This window comes from Eumetopias jubatus, unplaced genomic scaffold (assembly GCF_037043125.1).
Source record: "Eumetopias jubatus isolate StellerSeaLion01/CBP00866 unplaced genomic scaffold, mEumJub1_p1.0 scaffold_4, whole genome shotgun sequence".
NCBI classification, from domain to species: Eukaryota; Metazoa; Chordata; class Mammalia; order Carnivora; family Otariidae; genus Eumetopias; species Eumetopias jubatus.
In genome coordinates, this window is record NW_028274810.1 from 56,132,437 (window position 1) to 56,149,986 (window position 17,550).

Genomic DNA, 17,550 nt, shown 5'->3' on the forward strand with positions numbered 1-17,550 from the left:
ATTAAAAGACCCAAGGGGAGGGGCACCTGGGTGGCTCAGTCGGTTAAGCGTCTGACTTCGGCTCAGGTCATGATCCTGGAGTCCCAGGATCAAGCTCCGCATCGGGCTCCCGCTCAGGGGGGAAGTCTGCTTCTCTCTCTCCCTCTGTTCCTGCTTTCTTGCTCACTCATTCTCTGTCTCAAATAAGTAAAATCTTAAAAAAAAAAATGAATGAATGAATAAATAAATAAAAGGCCTAAGGGGAATCCTGAACTGAAATGAACTTCCTTGTTTTTTCACATCTGGCGGAAAGTGGAAAGTACAGAGAGTTCCCTTATACGTTTCCCCAGCAGATTTCCTTTATTTTTATTTTATTTATTTATTCATTAAAGATTTTATTTATTTATTTGACAGAGAGAAAGAAAGAGAGTGCACACACACACACAAGCACGGGGAGCGGCAGAGGCAGAGGGAGAAGCAGGCTCTCTGCTGAGCAGGGAGCCTGAGGTGGGGCTCCATCCCAGGACCTTGGGATCATGAGCTGAGCCGAAGGCAGACGCTTAACCAACTGAGCCACCCAGGTGCTCCAAGTTTACCTTATTTAAAAAAATTTTTTATTTTTTATTTATTTTTTTTAAAGATTTTATTTATTTGACAGAGAGACACAGCGAGAGAGGGAGCACAAGCAAGGGGAGTGGGAGAGGGAGAAGCAGGCTTCCTGCCGTGCAGGGAGCCTGTTGCGGGGCTCGATCCCAAGACCCTGGGATCATGACCTGAGCCAAAGGCAGACGCTTAACGACTGAGCCACCCAGGCGCTCCCCCCAAAATTTTTTTTTTAAATTTTACTGTTTTAAGTATGCTCCATGCCCAGGGTGGAGCTCAGTGCGGGGCTTAAACTCATGACCCTGAGATTAAGACATGAGCTGAAATCAAGAATCAGATGCTTAATCCACTGAGCCACCCAAGGTGCCCGAAGTTTCCCTTATTGTTAATATCCTTCATTAGTGCGGTACATTTTATAATTTATGAGCCAATATGGCTGTATTATTATTAATGACAGTCCATGGACTACATTGGGTTTGCTCTTTGTGTTGTACCTTCTGTTGGTTTTGACAGATGCATGAGGACATCTGTTTACCGTTACAGAATCATGCAGAGTAATTTCACTGCCCTTTAAATCCCCTGTGTACTACTTTCTTAGCCCTTCCTTCTCCCCCTCTAGCCCTGGCAACCCCTGGTTGTTTCTTTTTTTTTTTAATTGTCTCCATAGTTCTGCCTTTTCCAGAATGTCATATAGTTGGAATCATACAGTACACAGGCTTTTCAGATTGGCTTGTTTCACTTGCAGGATTCTTTTAAGGTTCTTCCATGTCTTTTGTGGCTTGATAACATATTTCTTTTTATTGCTGAATAATATTGCATTGTATGGATGTGCTGCTGCAGTTTGCATATCCATTTACCTATTGAAGGATGAACTTCTAGGTTTCAGCAATTATGAAGAACAAATTAGCCTTTTATAAAACACAGAAATGGTCTAAAGTACCTCAAATCACCCATTAAAAAAAAGTTGAGGTAATTCAGTATCTTGAGACTTACTAACTTTTTTTTACCTTTGTATCAAAAATTTCTACTTGAGTAATAGGCTCAAAACAGGCTCAGTAAATATGTGTGGAATGGTTGAACATGAAAAAAGGAAGGAGGTTTGGAAGAGAAGAAGGTGGGGGGAAAAGATTGTATCATAAATCTGGATATTTTTTGGAAAATGAGATTGTTTAGAAATTCAGCTGGAGATTTGTATGGGGACCGGGGACCAAGATGTTCAGGGCTCTGAATTCAGCCTCTGGTTTGAGAACGCTGCAGAACAAAAGCATCAGGCTGGCCCAGAAATCAGGTCATTAGACCTATTTCAGTTTATTTGCGGTAGAATGATTGGAGAAAGTGGGTTTAGTTTTTGGAAAAGAGTAAAAAAACCCAGAAGGCTAGTTTTATAAAATAAGGAAGTAGACAGTTGATGAATCTAGTGTAGAGGTTAGATACTAACTACAGAAAAAGAATTGCACAAAATCTATGGATAGTGGTGTTTATTTTGTGTTCTTGAGTTATAATTTCTTTTTTTATTTTTGAGTTCTTATTTCTATTTAATAAAAATGTTACTAATGTGAGGAAGTTATTAGTTACTGGATTTGGGACTCATTGAATATTTTGCTTTATAGTTTTGTGAAATATGAGGAATATGGAGCCTGATGAGGTATAAAGTCATTTGAATTTCTAAAATATTTTTGTTTTAGAAATGCCATGTCAGTAAATTTGAAATACTAGTATGCCCCCAAGGGTTAGTAACCAGCTTGAAATGGTGGAACTTCTAAACTCTAATCCTATTTCAAATAAAGACTTATCTGTTGTATTATGGTAATGCTTTTGTGGTTTACTTCATTTGTCAAAAAGTTCAGTAATACCGTATATTTCATAGGACTAACCAGTCGCCTGTTTTGAGTACTGCATGCTAAATATTTTAGGGAGAACAATGATGAATGAAACCCCTGCCTCTGTTTATATAGAGCGTACATAAAATATGGAAAAATAACTAGGAAGGAGGAAAATGCATTAGATTATAAATGCTCTAAGAGTTTCAATGAAGGGTGGTAATTTTAGTTGGGGTGAGCTAAGACGTTTGTATGCATGTCTTGGTATTTGAGTTTAGCCTAAAAACTAGATAAGAATTGAATTTGTGAGTATAGGAGAGAAACAGCTTTGTGGGAAGCAATTTATGTTCACTGACAAGAATTTGGGAAAGGACACACAAGGCAGGAAAGGTGATTAGGGTCAGATTATGGAAAGCCATTAATGCCAGAGTATTAAGGACGATTTCTATTAGTAAAGTAAAAATAAGGGATAGTTTTCTGGGACATGAATGAGGAGCTAGTGATATTAGAAAGGAAAAAGGAGGGGCGCCTGGGTGGCTCAGTCGTTAAGCGTCTGCCTTCGGCTCAGGTCGTGATCCCGGGATCCTGGGATGGAGCCCCGCATCGGGCTCCCTGCTCAGCGGGAAGCCTGCTTCTCCCTCTCCCACTCCCCCTCTGCTGTGTTCCCTCTCTCGCTGTCTCTCTCTGTCAAATAAATAAATAAAATCTTAAAAAGAAAGGAAAGAGGAGTTTTTTTCTTCCTAATTCTTTGTTTATAAAATATTTTAGAATTTTATATCCTTAAGATATGTACATTTTAATATATATATGTATATATGTCTTATTATAGCTTCCTGCTGTGTTGAAAGCCAAAGTATGTTTCCTGAAATGCCAGATACAAAAAAAGCCTTCTGTAAGTTGGCTGTCACTTTTGTGTCCTACATCAGGATAAAGATGTTCTACTGTAATTATAGGCAGTATTTACTGAAGTAGCTTATGAATTTATGGCCCTATTGATACTCTGAGATTTTGTTGGTTTTTAAATGAATATTTAATATACTTAGTTTTCTTCCATTTTAAATGTGGTTGTTTTCTTTTTAAATAATGTATTTACTTTCTTTGTTATAGAACTGTGGCTGCTGAAGTCAGGAAGCAGATCTCTGGACAATACAGTGGTTCTCCTCAACTGCTCAAAAACCTCAGCATTGTTGGCAATATATCCCATCATACCACAGTAAGTAACATATTTAAAATCTGGGATGTCAACTGGCACATTACTGACAAGGCTGTGAAGAAATAGTGGAAAGATGAACCAATGGATTGGGCTCCATCACTAGTCTAATAATCTGATTTGCTGCTACCCCTCTCTTTCCTGAAATTTGAGTTGGGGAAGAGTGTTAGGAGGTATAAGACAAGTGCTGATTTCCTAGTCAACTCTGAAACTTTACATTCAGGATTTATCAACTCTGGAATTTTATGGTTAAGACTCCCCAGATCCAAGGTGATTCATTATAGGAAAACTTAGGAATCTATTCTGGAAATAGGTACTGAAGGAAATATTAAATAATTACGTAGATTTGTAGTATTATCTGTCCCCTTTTATAGAAGGGAATATACAGTTAGTGAATCATTGCCTTAGCCAGTTACTATGTCAGAGGTATAAGCGTATGTGTTCTTATTAAGGAAACTGGCATGAGGATAATCAATTTTTAGAGAGAAAGCTCGAGCAGGGGTGTGGGCCTGGAGGGAGAGACAGAGAGAGAGAGAAAATCCCAAGCTGGCTCTGATACTGGGCTCACTCTCTTGACCCTGAGGTCATGACCTGAGCCAAAATCAAGAGTCAGATGCTTAACCAACTGAGCCACCCAGGTGCCCCAGGATAATCAATTTTGATAAAAAACTGATACTTAGTAGTTATAGTAAGAATATGAATTAAAAATATACCTCCAGTCCACAATAGCCAAACTGTGGAAAGAACCAAGATGTCCATCGACAGATGAATGGATAAAGAAGATGTGGTATATATACACAATGGAATATTATGCGGCCATCAAAAGGAATGAGATCTTGCCATTTGCAACGACGTGGATGGAACTGGAGGGTGTTATGCTGAGTGAAATAAGTCAATCAGAGAAAGACATGTATCATATGACCTCACTGATAGGAGAAATTGTTAATCTCAGGAAACAAACTGACAGTTGCTGGAGTGGTGGGGGGGTGGGAGGGATGGGGTGGCTGGGTGATAGACATTGGGGAGGGTATGTGCTATGGCAAATGCTGTGAATTGTGCAAGACTGTTGAATCACAGATCTGTACCTCTGAAACAAATAATGCAATATATATTAAGAAAAAAAAAAGAAGAAGAAGGTAACAGGAGGAGAAGAATGAAGGGGGGGAAATTGGAGGGGGAGACCAATCATGAGAGACGATGGACTCTGAAAAACAAACTGAGGGTTCTAGAGGGGAGGGGGGTGGGAGGATGGGTTAGCCTGGTGATGGGTATTAAAGAGGGCACGTTCTGCGTGGAGCACTGGGTGTTATGCACAAACAATGAATCATGGAACACCACATCCAAAACTAATGATGTAATGTATGGTGATTAACATAACAATAAAAAATTAAAAAAAATAAAAATATACCTTCATTTGTCAAAAACTAAAAAAGTAATTAAGAGTGACGGGTAGAATTATGTATCAACACTTTCCATTTAGGTATGAAAGGACAGCAATTATTGAAAAAACATGGTATTCCAGAACATAACAGTTTGATTACCTTGTAATGAGATGTTTATGTTTGTATTATTAAAAATTTTAAAGATGGCGTTTACTTTCTTTTTTAAAGATTTTATTTATTTATTTGAGAGAGAGAGAAAGAGAGAGAGAACATGAGAGGGGCAGGGTCAGAGGGAGAAGCAGACTCACCGCTGAGCAGGGAGCCCGATGCGGGACTCGATCCCGGGACTCCAGGATCATGACCTGAGCCGAAGGCAGTTGCTTAACCAACTGAGCCACCCAGGCGCCCTGAAGATGGAGTTTACTTTTAACAACAGTAACATGCTGATGGGAGAAATTTTAGAATATATGGATTTCTTGGTGATTTCAAATACATGGAGATGATCCTTTTAATAGCCTCTCAGAGTCTTGAACTCCTTTTCTGTACTATGTCCGGTATTACACCTCGGCTACTCACTTCCATAGTCATGCCCTAGATTTGGTCATTATAAATAATCGTAACCCCTCTGTAATCTCAGTTTTCTGTTTCTTACTCTCTGACTACTGCTTCTTAGCTTTCTTGCTCTCTTGTTCTGGTATCCTTTAAAATTCATTTTTATTTTTATTTTTAAGTAGGCTTCACACCCAGTGTGGGGCTTGAACTCATGACCCTGAGATTAAGAGTCACTCATCGCTGACTGAGCCAGCCAGGTGCCCCTCTTATACTGATATCCTGACTCCAACTATCCTTCATCCCCAGAACGTGGAATCCGTGATGCTAGTGACTTTTTCCTGTGCCTCACACTTTGATGTTTTCTTTTCTCTCCTTATACCAAACTAAAATTATTTGATGATTGTTATAATGACTCTCTAGCATGTAACCTTGAATTCCTTAGCTTCTCATGTCATTGGCACAACCTCAGTGCTGTTCAAAATCCAGCTCTCTGCTTACTTTACACCTGCACTTGTGCGGCTGAGTGTGGCTGGAGAAAAACATAATCCTGTTGGCTGGTCTCACTCAATTTATGACCACTCCCTCAGGAAGACTTTCACATTTCCAGGCAAATAGTATGTTTTCCTGGTTCATTCATTTCCCCACTATTTTAGTTGGCTTATTTCATGCCTCCTACTGTTAACCCCTAATCGCTTTTTTCCATTTTTACTGCTCAGATAACTTGGCTTCACATTGTGAAAACTGAAGCCGTCAGAAAAGAACTTCCACATACTCCTACCACCATCTGTACCCATGTAGTCTACCTGTACACCTGTGACTCAGGGTGAACCACTTGTGAACAAGCGGAGGGATTAGTCAGTCCCTACTCCACTCAGTTATTGAAATACGGTCCTTTAGTAATTCTTCCTTCTCTTTTATCACCTTTCCTCTCTATTTACCTGATCATTCCCATCAGTATACAAACATGCTGTTATTTCTCCCATTTAAAAAAATCCTTCTCTTTTGCCCTACTTTTCTGCCTGTCCCCAGCCCCCAGTATTTCTTTGCTCTTCTTTGCAACATAGTTCCTTCAAAGGATTGTCAGAGCTTGCTGACATCAGTTTGTTTTCTTGTATTCTCTCTGATAAAGTACTTTTAAATTATGGGAATCTTTAAACATACACAGAAATAGAAAGACTAGTATAACCATTGCTATTTTCTTACTTAATCACAATGCTGTTATCACACTTAACCAAAATTAACAGTAATTCCTTGGTATCATCTAATATCTAGTACATGTTAAATTTCCTTGATTATCTCATAAATACCTTTTTAAAGTTGGTTTATTCAAATGGAGATCCACATAAAATCCACAGATAGAGTTTGGTTTTTAGATCACTTGTGTTAAAACAAAAACAAAAACAAAAACAAAAACAAAAACAACAACTAAAGTAATTTCTTCCTCCCCTAACTTCTAACTTTGTTTTTATGCCATTGAACTTGTTGAGAATATCAAATTAGTTGTCTTACAGAATTGCCTGCCTTGGGGAGCCTGGGTGGCTCAGTTGTTAAGCATCTGCCTTCAGCTCAGTTCATGATCCCAGGGTCTTGGGATCAAGTCCCACATCAGGCTCTCTGCTCAGTGGGGAGCCTGCTTCTCCCTCTGCCTGCATCTCCCCCTGCTTGTGCACTCGCTCTCACTCTCTCTCTCTCTGACAAATAAATAAATAAAAATCTTTAGAATTGCCTGCCTTTTGGATTTTATGTTTGCTTCCCTATAGATTTGTTTCTCTATCTCCTTCATTTCCTGTAACTGATTAGGATTCTGGTTCAACTTTTTTGAAATTTCTTCCTTGTAGACTCATTTCTCTATCATTCGTATTTCCTGTAACTGATTAGATTCTGTTTTAACTTTTTTTACCAGCCTTATTGAGTTTTAATCACATACCAGACAGTTCACCCATTTAATTTACAAATCAGTGGATTTAATGTATTGACAGATATATGCAACCATCCCCACAGTCAATTTAGAACATTTTCATCACCTCAAAAAGAAACTCTTCAGCTATCACCCAGCCAAAACAACCTCTATCAAATACCAGAATTTTTGATGGTGCACCAGAAAGGAATGAAAGAGATCTTAACACTAAACATGTCAGCCAAATTCCAACGCATGGATTGTTAAAGTATCGGAGCATTGCCTGTGAAAGGTTCTGTAGTGCTTCACTATTGCTTCTCATCACCCTTTAACCCTGCTAATGGCCCAGCCACACTTTTTTTTTTTTTTAAGATTTTATTTATTTATTTGTCAGAGAGAGAGAGAGTCACACAGAGGGAGAAGTAGGCTCTCCGCCAAGCAAGGAGCCTGATGCAGGACTTGATCCCAGGACCCTCAACCGACTGAGCCACCCAGGCATCCCCCAGCCACACTCTTTTATAAAATCATGTTGTAGTCTCTTCCCTTGGGTCAGTAAATATAGGATCTTTCCTTGGAGTCTTACAAAATAATTTATAATCAGCTCATCACCACATTTCAAGACTAACCCAAGCAGCTGTCTCTGATGGGCATTAGAGGGAGGGGAGATAGGTTGTAGCAAAAATAAATTTGATTCTGTGATCCAAGTCTAGCTAACACCACATCTAGAAAGCCAGTGACCTGTGTGAGTTTGGGAAACAAGATCGTTTATCCTACATTTGGTGTTTTTAAGAAAGTGTCATAGCTTCCTTCCCTACCCTAAGACTTACTCATGGTATGGTTGGTCATTCTTTGAGGAAAGATTAATTTTGAATTAGACATATGCAAAGACTCCCAGCTTTTGCCATTATTTTCATTGAATATTCATTTGTGACACTTTGAATCCTGAAAGGTATGCTGCCCTTGAAATAATACCTGGGCAAAGAAACATGACCTAAAAAGTTTTTTAAAAAAATTCACTTCAGTTTTTTGCAACGGGTTTGCCGCCAGAACACAGGTGTCGTGAAAACCACTGCTCAACCTAAACCAAAATGGGAAAGGAAAAGACTCACATCAACATCGTCATCATTGGACACGTAGATTCGGGCAGGTCTACCACTACTGGTCATCTGATCTACAAATGTGGTGGGATCGACAAAAGAACTATCGAAAAATTTGAGAAGGAGGCTGCTGAGATGGGAAAGGGCTCCTTCAAGTATGCCTGGGTCTTGGATAAACTGAAAGCTGAATATGAACGTGGTATCACCATTGATATCTCCCTGTGGAAATTCGAGACCAGCAAGTATTACGTGACCATCATTGATGCCCCAGGACACAGAGACTTTATCAAAAACATGATTACAGGCACATCTCAGGCTGACTGTGCTGTCCTGATTGTTGCTGCTGGTGTTGGTGAATTTGAAGCCGGTATCTCCAAGAATGGGCAGACCCGTGAGCATGCCCTTCTGGCTTGCACACTGGGTGTAAAACAACTAATTGTTGGTGTTAACAAGATGGATTCCACTGAGCCACCCTACAGCCAGAAGAGATACGAGGAAATCGTTAAGGAAGTCAGCACCTACATTAAGAAAATTGGCTACAACCCCGACACAGTAGCATTTGTGCCAATTTCTGGTTGGAACGGTGACAACATGCTGGAGCCAACTGCTAACATGCCTTGGTTCAAGGGATGGAAAGTCACCCGTAAAGATGGGAATGCCAGTGGAACGACTGAAGCTTGAAGCTCTGGAATGCATCCTGCCACCAACTCGTCCAACTGACAAGCCCTTGCGTCTGCCTCTCCAGGACGTCTACAAAATTGGTGGTATTGGTACTGTCCCTGTGGGCCGAGTTGAGACTGGTGTTCTTAAACCTGGGATGGTGGTCACCTTTGCTCCAGTCAGTGTTACAACTGAAGTAAAGTCTGTTGAAATGCACCATGAAGCTTTGAGTGAGACTCTTCCTGGGGACAATGTGGGCTTCAATGTCAAGAACATATCTGTCAAAGATGTTCGTCGTGGCAGTGTGGCTGGTGACAGCAAAAATGACCCACCAATGGAAGCAGCTGGCTTCACGGCTCAGGTGATTATCCTGAACCATCCAGGCCAAATCAGTGCTGGATATGCACCTGTGCTGGATTGTCACACGGCTCACATTGCTTGCAAGTTTGCTGAGCTGAAGGAGAAGATAGATCGTCGATCTGGAAAAAAGCTGGAAGATGGTCCCAAGTTCTTGAAATCTGGTGATGCTGCCATTGTTGATATGGTTCCTGGCAAACCTATGTGTGTTGAGAGCTTCTCTGACTATCCTCCTCTGGGCCGTTTTGCTGTTCGTGACATGAGACAGATGGTTGCTGTGGGTGTCATCAAAGCAGTGGACAAGAAGGCAGCTGGAGCTGGCAAGGTCACCGAGTCTGCCCAGAAAGCTCAGAAGGCTAAATGAATATTATCCCCAATACCTGCCACCCCAGTCTTAATCAGTGGTGGAAGAACAGTCTCAGAACTGTTTGTGTCAATTGGCCATTTAAGTTTAATAGTAAAAGACTGGTTAATGATAACAATGCATCGTAAAAACCTTCAGAAGGAGAGGAGAATGTTTTGTGGACCATGTTTTTTTTTTGTGTGTGTGGCAGTTTTAAGCTCTTAGTTTTTAAAATAGTACTTTTTAATGGAAACAACTTGACCAAAAATCTGTCACAGAATTTTGAGACCCATTAAAACAAAAGTTTAATGAGAAAAAAAAAAGTTCACTTCAATCTCTCTCTCTCTCCCTCTCTCTATCTATCTATATTGTGGTAAAATATATATAACATAAAATTTATCATTTTAACCATTTCTGAGTGTACAATTCAATGGCATTAAGTGTACTCTCAATACCACTATCCATTCCCAGAAAGTTTTCATTATTCAAAACTGAAGCCCTTTAGCCATTAAACAATAACTCCCGGTTGTCCCCTCCTCCCAGTCCCCAGTAACCTCTGTTTTATTTCTATTTCTATGAATTTGTCTATTCTATGTACGTTATAATGTGCAGTCATACAATATTTGTCTTTTTGTCTCTGGCTTATTTCACATTAAGACTCAATAATATACCCTTGTATGTGTATACCACATGTTGTTTATCCATTCATCTGTTGATGGACATTGGGTTGTTTCCATGTTTTGTCTGTTGGTGGTATTGCTGCTATGAACATGAGTGTACAAGTGATCTGAGTCTTCCATTTGCAAGTTTTGGGTAGAATCCTAGAGGTGGAATTAGTAGATCATATGGTAATTCAGTTTTTTGGTATGATTTTTTGGGAACATTCGGAAGGCTTCCGATTTATTTATATGCTCTCCTACACTTGTTTTCCATTTTTTTATAATAGCCATCATAATGGGTGTGAAGTAGTATCTATGTTTTTGATTCGCATTTCCTTCATCCTACAAATTTTGTGTTATATTTTCATTTAGTTCAACGTATTTTTTAAATTTCACTTTTCAGACTTCTGTAATTCATGACTTATTTGGAAGTGTATTTAGTTTCTAAGTGTTTGGAGATTTTCCTTTATCTTTCTGTTGCTAATTTCTAATTTGATTACATTATGGTCAGAGAACACACTCTGATTTCAGTTCTTTTAAAATTGTTGAGGTTGGTTTTATGGCTCAGGATATGGTTTGTCTTGGTATATGCTTTTGCTGCTTTTGAAAAGTGTATTTATTCTGTTGCTATTGGGTGGAGTGTTCTAGATATGTCAGTTAAGTCCTGTTAGTTGATGATGCTGTTGAGTTTTACCATATCCTTGTTGGTTTTCTGTCCAGTTGTCTTATCAGTTGTTGAGAGAGATGTCATGAAGTCTCCAGTTTTAATTGTAGATATGTTTTATTTTTTCTTTCAGTTCTATTAAATTTTGCTTCACATAATTTATAGTTGTTTAGTACATACACCTTTAAGATTGCTGTGTCTTCTTGTTGGATCATAGCTATTATCATTAGGTAATGTCCCTTTTTATCTAGTACTTGTCTTTGCTCTGAGGTCTACTTTATCTGATTTTAATATAGCCACTTCAGAATTCTTTTGATTAATGTATGCATGGTATCTTTATCCATTCTTCTGTTTCAACCTCCTTATATTGTCTTATTTGAAGTGAATTTTTTGTACACCATATAGGTAGGTCATACTTTTAAATTCATTCTGCTATTGTCTTATCTTTTAATTGGCGTATGTAGACCATTTACATTTAATGTTACTATTGTTTTTTTTTTTTAATTTTTTTTTATTTATTCATGAGAGAGAGGCAGAGGCAGAGGGAGAAGCAGGCTCTCCGCCTAGCAGGGAGCCCAATGCGGGACTCGATCCCAGGACCCTAGGATCATGACCTGAGCTGAAGACAGACGCTTAACCATCCGAGCCACCGAGGCGCCCCAATGTTACTATTGTTTTGCTGGGGCTTTAGTCTGCCATTTTATTTTTTGTTTGTTCTCTCTGGTTTTTTTTTTTGTTTAAATTAATTAATTTATTAGAGTGAGAGCGAGAGAGATCATAGAGGGAGAAGCAGACTCACTGCTAAGCAGGGAGCCTGATGTGGGGCTTGATCCCAGTACCCTGAGATCATGACCTGAGCCAAAGGCAGACACTTAACTAACTGAGCCACCCAGGTGCCCCTGTTTTTTGTTTTTCTGTTTTCTTTTTCCTCTCTTCCTGTGAATTATCTGAACATTTTTTAGAATTCCATTTTGATTTATCAACAGTCTTGTTGAGTGCATATCTTTGTACAGCCTTTTTAGTGGTTGCTTAGGGATTATATTTACATAATTTATCACAAAACTAGTGTTGATGTTTTAACAATTTTGAGTGAAGTCTAGAAATTTTATGTACCCTTCCTTCCCTTTACCCTTTATTGTATTATATATAGACCTCCTTAGATACTATCCCAACAGTAAGAGGAAGAAATGCCTTGTTATTACTGAATGAGCAGATGTCCCTGTGTGGTCTCCACCGACACTGTGGAGGTGGGAGGCTCATACCTCCTAGTAGATACGAAAATCCCGGTTCCCAACTCTTCTTCTTCTTTTTTTTTTTTTTAAAGATTTTATTTATTTACTTGACAGAGAGAGACAGTGAGAGAGGGAATACAAGCAGGGGGAGTGGGAGAGGGAGAAGCAGGCTTCCCACCGAGCAGGGAGCCTGATGTGGGGCTCGATCCCAGGACCTTGGGATCATGACCTGAGCCGGAGGCAGACGCTTAACGACTGAGCCACCCAGGCGTCCTCCTACTCTGACTTTGATTCTGTGCTTGGTGGGGAGTGTTGGATGCCTTGTTACAGCTTTGTGAGGGTGAAGTTTAGCTTTCCACTTGGGCTTGCTTGTGTAGATATGGGTGGGCCCACAGTTTTTCATATAGTGTTTGGCTGAAGTAGAATGGTTATTGTGTAAAACTTTTCTGTTTTGCTGGGATGCCTGGGTGGCTCAGTCAGTTAGGCGTCTGCCTTTGGCTTGGGTTGTGGACCCGAGGGATTGAGCCCTGCATTGGGCTCCCTGCTCAGTGAGGAGCCTGCTTCAGTCAATCAATCTCTTCTATTTTGCTGTGCTGCCCCTCTCTTGGTCCTTTGGCTGGGGAGAACAGAATTTTGTTGGGGTTCCCCCCACAACCCACCCCATGGCGTGTCTGGTTTGTGAGCTTTCCTAGCTCCAAGCATGGAGTATATAAGGCAAAAAGAAATTTTAGCTAACTCCCTGTTGTACCATTTCTTGAGTCCCGAGGTCCCTGCTGATTTGCCTTTTTCTCTACCTTTTAGAGTCTTCTGATGTTTATTTTATATAGACTGTCCAGCATTTATAGTTGTAATTAGTGGGAAGAATAGGGAAACTATGTCTTCTTCCCGGAAATGGAAGTACGTCCTAGTGACTTTTAACGTTGAACACTTTTTTACGTGCTAACTGGCCATTCCTGTGTCTTTCTTTGTGAATGTCTTGTCAACTTTACCTCCCCATTTGAGAGAGTGGTTTGTCCTGTTATTATTGAGATGTAAGACTTATTTATATATTCTTGTTAGATATGTTTTGTGACTATTTCCTCTTACTATGGCCTTCTTAACTATCTTTTGATATGTCAGATTTTTCTCTTATAATTATTTCTGTGTCTAAGAAACCTTTGCCTGCTCCCAAATCATGATGTTCTCCTATGTTTCCATCTAGCAGTTTTATGGTTTTAGTATTTGTATTTGTGTCCATGATCCATCTCAATTTAAATTTTGTATATGTTGTAAGGATTGAGATTCATTCCCCCCCAGTATAGATATCCTGTTTTTTCAGCAATTATGGTTGAAGAATATTCTGTTTCCCCATTGAATTGCTTCCTTCCCTGTATTAAGAACGGGGATACTATATGATGTATAGTTTATAGTTTGTACATCATGATAGTATATGATATTCCTGAGAGAAGAGGTAAGATAGAATTCTTAGGGGAGAAAAACCAGGAATTGTAGAGCTTGAAGACCCATTTTTAAATTTTGTACAGTCATTAGTGGCTATTTCATTTTCAGGAGTTGTTTGAGTTCTTTGAGCACAAATGCCCTTATTTGTAGAGCTGAAATACTAACTTTCTCTAACTTACAGGGTTTGGGAGAGGTTTTGAATGAGAAAAACACTCAAATGAGTGTTTATGATGTGCTAGTCATTATTTTACCTAACTATCTATAAAACGTTGCTTTTCCTGTTGGGGTTTGTTCAGTTCAAAGCATCATAGATTAAAGCACCTCATTTCATGACACGTACCTGCAAGTCTCAGTGTTTTTACCCAGTTGACATCTTGAGAAATTGCATGTTCTTATTTTCATTGGTCCACAACTGCACGTTTGTTATATAATTCTTCACAGTTTTGCTTAATATTTTTTCTCATGTTAGTAAGAAGGAGGGTATCTTATTAAAATGTATAATTTCAGCTTGGCTAAGGAATTCTGTGAATATTCTATTACTGCTAATAGGTACTTTTAATAGACTGTGTGTATTACTTTCCTTTGGCTGCCGGAACAAATTACCACAAACTGTGTGGCTTAAAACAACAGGAATTTATTCTCTCACAGTGCTGGAGTCCAGAGTCTGATATCAGTGGGCGGAAGTCAAGGTTTTGGTGAGGTTACACTCCTTTCAGAGACTCCTTTCAGAATCAGTTGCTTGCCTCGTCCAGATCTGGTGGCTGTTTGAGGCCGTATCAATTCTGTCTTTAAGGCAAGAAGGCCGTATCATTTCTGTCTTTAAGGCCAGAATCTTTAAATTTCTCTTAGCTGTGTCTTCATATGGCTTTATCCTCTGTGTGCCCCAAATTCCCTGTGTCTCCATATGAGGATATATATGATTGCACTTGCACTTAGGACCCACTCATATAATCCAGGATGATGTCCCCATTTTAAGATCCTTAATCCTATCTTCAAATACTCTTTTATTTGTATTTATTTGTTTATTTTGCCATATTAGGTCCATGGGTTGGGATGTGGAGATCTTTGGAGGGCCATTTTCAGCCTGTTACAGACTGGTTATATATTTATACTAGAATAATCAACAGTAAGAACAAATAAAGTAAAACCGCTGCTTATAAACTTAGCAGTGACAGTTCCAAAGATAAAAAAGAAAAAAAGAATCCTTCCAATGAGCATGTTGTCACCGTAAAGTATTCTAAAACTGTTAATTATCATTACTGATTTTATGTGAGGGGAATGGACAAGGTCTAAGCGAGATTAGAGTATTGACCCAAAAGTATAAACAAGTACAAGAGCCAACACCAGGGTGCCTGGGTGGCTCAGACGGTTAAGCATCTGCCTTTGGCTCAGGTCATGATCCCAGGGTCCTGGGATCGAGCCCCACATCAGGCTCCCTGCTGGGAGCCTGCTTCTCCCTCTCCCTCTGCGCTAACATTTTAGAAATAACTAGGTTAAAAACATGTATTTTTAAAAACAATAAATTTCCTCTGCTTAAAGTTTTAAAATTTTTATATCCACCTCTCCCTTTCTACCTACCTGTCATACCCACCCCTCTTTATAAAGGTGCCCCTTACTGAAGCAGTGGACCCAGTGGATTTGGAAGAATACCTCATTACTCATCCTTTAGCTGTGGATTCTGGACCTTTAAGGGATTTGATTGAGTTCCCTCCAGATGATATCGAAGTTGTTTATAGTCCTAGGGACTGCAGAACCCTGGTGTCAGCTGTACCTGAAGAAAGGTAAGGCGACATTTACATATTTTTGGTTTAAGTGTAACTATGGAAAGGCTACCTTCCTTGATTCTGTTGAGATCCTATTTCTTGTGGTAGTATTGTTTCCTTTTATATGAAGAAGAACTGAAGCAACCAAATTCACAGACATCAGTGCTTTCCTTACTAAATTACAAATTTATTTTCTTTTTTAAAATAGTGAAATGGATCCACATGTTAGAGATTGTATAAGAAGTTATACAGAGGACTGGGCAGTCGTGATCAGAAAGTAAGTCATAGGTTTATTATAACATTAAGAAATGCTGAGTAGGATCTATAAATGGATTAAGGTAGATTAATAATAATTATGAGACCTGAACATTCATTTAAAAAAAATAGCTGAAGAAACAAAAGAAGGACCTTTTTTATGTAGATATTTTCTCCTTAGGAGTTCTGCAATTACTGTGGCCTACATCACTTAACTTTCTGTATAAAATAATAGGTTTATCAGTAGTATTTCTATATTATCATAGATCATTAATAACTAATGATACGTAATTATAATAATTTATGGTCTAACTCTTCTGGGAAATCATGGGTAGGTTTTGATGAATAATTTGCATTTCTCAAAAAGAATCCAGTTTGTTGAAACTTAAATGATTAACTTTATAGCCAGCTTTCCAGATCAAGCTGTTTGAAAGGTCTCCATCCTTTATTAACTAACTAAATATTTATAGGTCCTTGACCAGTATATCGAATCAGGTAAATATTTTTTAAAAATAATGTTTTGTTCTACCACAAAATTTCTTTTTCTTTCTTTTTTTTTTTTAAGATTTTATTCATTTGAGACACAGAGAGAGCATGAGCAGGGGGAGGGGCAGAGGGAGAGGGAGAAGCAGGCTCCCCGCTGAGCCAGGAGCCCGATATGGGACTCGATCCCAGGACCGTGGGATCATGACCTGAGCTGAAGGCAGACACTTAACCATCTGAGCCACCCAGGCGCCCCACAAAATTTATTTTTCTAATGGATGGTGTTTGAGATATCAAATCAGGTTAAGAAAAAAAAGTTAAGTTTCCTTTGCTCATTTTAATTTGCATAATGAAGAGTCTTCATCCTGAAAATTCTTAGCCTTATTTTATTTTTCTAAAGGAAAAATAAATGTCTGAAGTAGGGGAGAATTCTGTTATGACATAGTTTTCAGAAACTGAAGTTAGCTGTGCTAAATTGTACTTGCAATGGTCTTGTATCCTTGGCTTATTGTTTTGCCCCTATGGCTGCTGTCTTATTTCACTGGGTTTAATATTGTGCTAAGCATCACTTGGGGATACTGCTGACATGCTTTTTAGTTTTAGTGTGACCTAATAAAAGCACAGTCTGCTACCCTTTATAAAGAAGAGCTGTTTTTATGAACCTACCATTTTGATAAGTATTCCAATAGGTAGATTTTCGACATTACTGAAGAAAACTGTTCCTCTGTCAGCTAACTCAGAAGTCTTTACCTCTCTACATGTATGTTGGAAACTTCTAATTAGAAATCTTAATATAAAGAGATTAGTTGTAAAACATTAATCTCAGAATCATGGAGTCTGCTACTTAACTCTCATTATGGGGTTGCTGACCTTGGTTTAGGCAAGAGGGTAAGGTAGTTAATATTTTTGGGTACTTACTGTGTATCGAGCATTTTATTGAGCTCTTGACACTCATCTCAGTTAGGGTTCCAACAGATGACATAGCTCAGGCTCAGAATAGTTATGTCTTTGAGGTCCCACAGCCAGAAAGCGGGATAGCCTGGATCAGACCCTAGGGACACTGGGTTCTAATGCTTAAATTTTTTCTGTTACATCAGATATTATTTTGTTTATTATCTGTAGTAGTAAATGACAAAATGGGCACTCTTGTTGGG

At 39.0% G+C, this 17,550-nt stretch overlaps 1 protein-coding gene across 1 annotated transcript in view; it reads left to right on the top strand.

Annotated features, from left to right (window-relative positions):
• The window catches only part of DOCK7 (dedicator of cytokinesis 7), a 217,923-nt gene that overhangs the window by 22,672 nt on the left and 177,701 nt on the right, over nt 1-17,550 (top strand). Inside the window, exons 2-4 of the mRNA XM_028106855.2 lie at nt 3,510-3,615; nt 15,501-15,676; nt 15,867-15,935. Coding sequence (XP_027962656.1) covers nt 3,510-3,615; nt 15,501-15,676; nt 15,867-15,935 — 351 coding nt within the window. The remainder of the gene's footprint in view (nt 1-3,509; nt 3,616-15,500; nt 15,677-15,866; nt 15,936-17,550) is intronic.